General features: G+C 41.6%; 1 protein-coding gene across 3 annotated transcripts in view; it reads right to left on the reverse strand.

Annotated features, from left to right (window-relative positions):
- Positions 1 to 1,728: 1,728 nt before the first annotated feature.
- PPA2 (inorganic pyrophosphatase 2) overlaps positions 1,729 to 6,176 on the reverse strand; it is a 38,805-nt gene continuing 34,357 nt past the window's right edge. For all 3 annotated transcript variants that reach the window (XM_072861388.1, XM_072861387.1, XM_072861389.1), the window contains 2 exons: positions 2,948 to 2,987; positions 1,729 to 1,904 (listed from right to left, as the gene is read on the reverse strand). In XM_072861388.1, the coding sequence (XP_072717489.1) occupies positions 1,876 to 1,904; positions 2,948 to 2,987 (69 nt within the window). In that variant the 3' untranslated portion in view covers positions 1,729 to 1,875. The remainder of the gene's footprint in view (positions 1,905 to 2,947; positions 2,988 to 6,176) is intronic.

Below are 6,176 nucleotides of genomic sequence, written 5' to 3' on the forward strand. Positions count from 1 at the left end.
CCATCAATACAGTTACAAATTAAAAAGCACTACTAAAATTATTTGAAGTAAAAATGAAGTAACTTCTGACCTACTCTTGATAGTTCACATTTGTAATCAATACTTGTTTTTCATATGCGTACAACTTTTCACTCTGTCTCAAAAAAAAAAATCAAAAAACCCGACAGCAGTGACCACTGTATAGGGAAGTTAATTTGATTTTACACAGTGCCCTTCATTGTCCAGCTGTCCCTAAGCACTTTACGAAACAGTAAGCCTCCTAGATGTACCACCATACAGGCAAATACAACAGCTGTTTTGCACTCTACAAGAGCTCACCTCTAACCAGAGTAATCTCATACTGAGAGGCTGCACATGAACCCAAGACACTAGGGAAACATTTACTCTATTTAACAAAGGGATATTATATCTGTAGGTATAATGCTGCATGTACTTAGAATTCTAAAGTGTAAAATAAAGTATGGAAAAATCAGTATTGTAAATGTATGTTGGATGTAACATCTCAACTAAAAAAAAAGTAGTCCTTAATATCTGAGGTTTATGTTGCATTTTCCATACCACACAAACTCTGTGTATAAAAAAAATGCAAAACTATGCAGACGGGACAACTCCATCTACTCCTAAGTGCTGAGGCCCAAACTGAGACTTCCCAAGTGACTGGTGCTTATACACTGGACAATATTCTAGAAGAAAGTCTCTAAACCTGGTCATCTCCTAAAATCAAAGAAACATTCCCAAAGGTGAAAGCTTTCTTACTAATAACTTATTCTTTGTAAGGAAGAGTTAGTCTTGTATGGGAAGCCACAGCCTAACTTTTTCAGTTCTTTCTCTTCTATTTCCATCATGTGTCAGCAATATTAAACTTTTGTTTCAGTCATCATACAAAGCAGACAGTGCTCACCTTTGGTCTCAGTAATAAGCTGGATAAAGCTGTCTGTCTATATTATCATTTCCTTTCTTTCTACTTATCAGCTGGCTATTTTTGGTTTTGTTTTTAACGAACACTGTGGGTACAGACAGGTCAGGCGTAATCCTGCAGTAGAGAAAGTGGCAGATACTTTTACTATGAAAGCACAAAGCTCAGTTCTATACATGTTATTAATCTTGTCTCACTGAATGAGGAACTATCAAAAGCCTTCAGGCATACACAATTCTAAAAATGGAATCTTTCCATAAGGAAAACCCTTCCTGTGTCATGAAACACACAAGTTATCAAAACAGGATGCAGTACAGAGAGCACACGTGCATCCTTACTTCAATTGTTATGGCATTAGCCCTCCCTAGTTGAATTACTCTTTGGAGTAAAGTTGTATTTGTTTTTTTAAAGCAAGTATGCTCTGCTCATAACTCTATGAAGCATGCAAAGACAACTGGGCACAAAAGTGAATACAACTCAGGAAACAGTGGGCAGTTGCATATTAAAGGACCCGGTAAACTGCTAAGCCTATTATATAAAGATTATTGTCTACTTGAAAAGGATTACAGTCAGGGTGGCCAGACAAGACCTAAAATACAAATCAGCACAGTTTTCTATGCACTTGATGGCTAGATTATCCCTAAATCTGGAGAACAAGGTTGAAGACACCTTATCTCCCATCTCATTTGATACTACACTTCATGAGAGGCTAAGAGCAATTCTGGAATTCTGAGATTCGGAAACAAACAAGAAAGTCCTCTTCTCTCTGCTCCACCCTGCACAAAGACAGACATACAAAGGAAACATTCATTTTATAATGTCAGTGTTTATTTACATGAGAGAAAGTTTACACAAGTTGAAAAGTTGTTTCAACAGGAACCCAACAATTAGTGCTTTGGCCTGTCTTCAAAAAAGGGATGACTAAGATTTGATGATACAGCTTCAGAACACTTTGACGATCACTTGGGAAAAAAGTGCCAGGAATCAACTAAAACAAAAAAAAAAAAACACATCAAGAATGACATTAGTTCTATACAACTAGCCAGACACAAACACTTGAAAAAGCAATATTCTGCCCTTTCAGCTATCTCCTCTCCCGTAACAATACTCCTGGGTGAGCTCTATCCCCAGCTTATGTAAAGCATGGCCTCAAAATAATATCTGTTCAGTTTAACAGTTGGACTGAAACAATCCTGCAAGAAGTTACAACACTGACGTGACCATCCCTGGAAAACATCAAAGATCAGGCAGATTATGTTCAGTTGTCTGTCAGAGGTCTGAGATGTAATACTTCAGTAAATAAATGCTATTTATTGGCACGCCATATAAGGGCAAATGGAATGCAACTTGCTTTCCCATGACACAGACTACACAGATGTTACTTTGCAAACAATCTGGAACTCAACTCATGACTAAGTTTCTTTTAGTGTTTCTGTAACTCCCTCCATCCCAAAAAGCACGTATGTCTTCTCTATAGTTCCTGCCAGTAGAAAAATACCTTTTTTTTTTTTAAAGTAGTTAACAAAAATGAAAATGTAGGATGCATTCTTATTTCCTGATGACACATGTTAACATGAAAAACAGTCATAACAGTGAAAGAGAATTTTGTCTTTAGAACTTACACTTGAAAATTAAGTATGGTTGTGTCACTTTTAGGAAAAGGGGCTATTTATTTGATTAGTTAGCTACTGTGAGCAATGACAAAACTAAGGCAAAACAACCTTTCTCCTTTAAAAAGGATAAAGGTCATGCATTTGCCTTCCATGATCAGTGACAGAAAAATTTAGCCTTCTCATCTTTTCATGTGCACTACACTTTCACTCATACTCAGAAGTAATCTTCTCCCACAAACCATCCACGAATTTCTGCCCATGTTCTATTTAACAGGGGACAAGCATTACAGTCTGACAGAATATAACTACTATTATTCTCCTGTGCACAAAACCGCCTTTTTTCAACACAATAGTTTTTATGTCAATTTTTAAAGCAAACGATTAAAGAAACCACATGGCATTTCGGGGAAAAACGTACCTTCTGGGGAAACAGAATCTCCATTCACAGACACTGGTGCCTTAAAAAAAAAAAGAAAAGAAAACACCAAACCAACATATCAGTGTTTAGTTAACGTTTCACAGGTAGCACCCAAACTCAAAGCTATTTTACTGCTGAAGTCAAGAGATATTAATAAAAACAGAACTTTCTGTTGCCCCCACAGGACAATGCTCTACCTTACAGACTTTCCGTTTTGGTTCCCCCCCTCTCCCCTGTAACTACTGTACAAATTTCTTGGTTGCTCATAAATGACAAAACAAACACACTAATAATGAATGGTAGATTAACATCTTGCCTAATGTAAAGGGGATTTTCCTACTGTATTGTCTTTAAGGATAACAGGGTTTGCTGTTTACATACTAAAGAGTAAAAATGCCTTTCCAGTTACATTAATATACATGTTTCAGTTTAAAGGTATGCATGTGAAAATATATATACACACACACAATTTACATTACATATATGCAAACATTTTTAAATAAATGTGTAATTAAACTCTTTCACAATCACATTTTGACAGAGTAGGATTCAGTTCTGTGGAAAGTGACAAATCATTTTAAAATGTAGGTGTGTAAGTCCAGGTCTATTTCAGAGCTAGATACACCACTATTCAATCGCAGTATTACACAGCATGTCTCGTCCTATTACTTGAAGGACAAAATTAAAGCCAGTTTTAACACCAGCTGGAAGCAACCTGCCTCACAATGAGGATGCTAGTTACTTGCACAGCAACAATCCTCCACTGCCCTTCCATCAGCTTCTCACAAACAGACAAGTTTTCCAACTGACATAAGTGATGGGAAAGAAGCAGATAGCATCTCAGCACAAGGAATCCTGCCACGCTCACTCGCACACACAAATCAAGTGCAAGAGACACATCGATATTGGCCTTTGCCATGACACAAGCTCACCCCAACTACGCTTACCGAAGCGGATAACCCCAGGAGTAATCACTTAGGTGAACCATGCAAAAAAGAAACAACCTCAAAGGCAGGGTTTACAGCTGTTTGAAGCTTCAGGAGAACAAAGCTGCACAGTGACCACCCATGTCTTTCACACCAACAGGTGGAATTCCCTTCCTGCCACTACTTAACAGCACGTGAAGACATTAATGAAAACTTTGCAATACCCTGCAGGCAGGCAAACTGACCCAAAAGCTGCACAGCCGGGCTTAGCACAGTGCAGCACTCAGACTGAGCTGCATTGGTATGAAATTTCCTTACGAGCCTGCCTGCCTCCGAGCAGGCATGGGGCTCAATCCAGTGAAGAGCAGGTCAAAGCCTGTGAGGAAGGAAGGGAAAAACAGTATTCTTCTTCCTCCTTTACCGAGGATAATTACCTGCACAGGGGGGTTATGTGACTGGTCTGAAAGGATGTGCCAGCATGACGAACATAATCCAGGTCTTAGAATCACAGAATGGCTTGGGTTGGAAGGGACCTTTAAAGGTCATCTCGTCCAACCCCCCTGCAATAAGCAGGGACATCTTCAACTAGATCAGGTTGCTCAAAGCCCTGTCCAACCTGACCTTAAATGTTTCCAGGGACGGGGCATCTACAACCTCTCTGGGCAACCTGTTCCAGTGTTTCACCACCCTCATCATAAAAAATTCCTTCCTTATATCTAGTCTGAATCTACCCTCTTTTAGTTTAAAACCATTATCTCTTGTCCTATCACTACAGGCCCTGCTAAAAAGTCTGTCCCCATCTTTCTTATAAGCCCCCTTTAAGCATTGAAAGACCACAATAAGATCTATCCAGAACCGTCTCTTCTCCGGGCTAACAACCCCAATTCTCTCAGCCTTTCCTCAGAGGAGAGGTGTTCCATCCCTCTGATCATTTTTGTGGCTCTCCTCTGGACCCGCTCCAACAGGTCCATGTCTTTCCTGTACTCCAGAGCTGGACACACTACTCCAGGTGGGGTCTCACCAGCACGGAGTAGAGAGGCAGAATCACCTCCCTCGACCTGCTGGCCATGCTTCTTTGGATGCAGTCCAGGATATGGTTGGCTTTCTGGGCTGCAAGCACACATTGCTGGCTCATGTCCAGCTTTTCATCCCCCAGTACCCCCAAGTCCTTCTCTGCAGGGCTGTTCTCAATCCTTTCATCCCCCAGCCTGTAGCGATACTGGGGGTTGCCCTGACCCAGGTGCAGGACCTTGCACTTGGCCTTGTTGAACCTCATGAGGTTCACATGGGCCCACTTCTCAAGCTTGTCCAGGTCCCTCTGGATGGCATCCTGACCCTCAGGTGTGTCAACCACACCACTCAGCTTGGTGTCATCTGCAAACTTGCTGAGGGTGCACTCGATCCCACTGCCTATGTCATTGATGAAGATATTAAACAGGACTGGTCCCAATACAGACCCCTGAGGGACACCACTCGTCACTGATCTCCATCTGGACATTGAGCCGTTGACCACTATTCTCTGGATGCGACCATCCAGCCAATTCCTTATCCACTGAATAGTCCATCCATCAAATCTATCTCTCTCCAATTTAAAGAGAAGGATGTTGTGGGGGACCCTGTCAAAGGCCTTACAGAAGTTCAGACATATGACATACATAGCTCTTCCCTTGTCCACTGATATAGTCACTCCATCATAGAAGGCCACTAGGTTGGTCAGGCAAGACTTGCCCTTGGTGAAGCCATGCTGGCTGTCTTGAATCGCCTCCCTGTCCTCCATGTGACTTAGCATAGCTTCTAGGACGATCTGTTCCATGATCTTCCCAGGCACAGAGGTGAGGCTGACAGATCGGTAGTTCCCAGGGTCACCCTTTTGACCCTTTTTAAAAATGGGTGCAATGTTTCCCTTCTTCCAGTCACCAGGGACTTCATCCGACTGCCATGACTTTTCAAATATCTTGGAGAGTGGCTTGGCAACTACATCAGCCAATTCCCCCAGGACTCTGGAATGCATCTCATCAAGTCCCATAGACTTATGTATGTTCAGTTCCTTAGGTGGTCACGAACGTGATCTCCTCTTACAGTAGGAGGGACTTTGCTCCCACAGTCCCTGCCCTGAGGTCCATCCACTCAAAAGGTATGGGAAGAAAGGTTGCCAGTGAAGACTGAGTTTAAGAAGTTGTTCAGTACCTCAACCTTCTCCTCAGCTGTTGTTACCAGTTTGCCAGTCATGTTCGTGGAGGGGGTACACTTTCTTTGACCTTCCTTTTCTGGCTGACATACCTATAGAAGGCCTTCTTATTCTT

Source organism: Ciconia boyciana, chromosome 5 (genome assembly GCF_034638445.1).
Source record: "Ciconia boyciana chromosome 5, ASM3463844v1, whole genome shotgun sequence".
Taxonomy (NCBI): Eukaryota; Metazoa; Chordata; class Aves; order Ciconiiformes; family Ciconiidae; genus Ciconia; species Ciconia boyciana.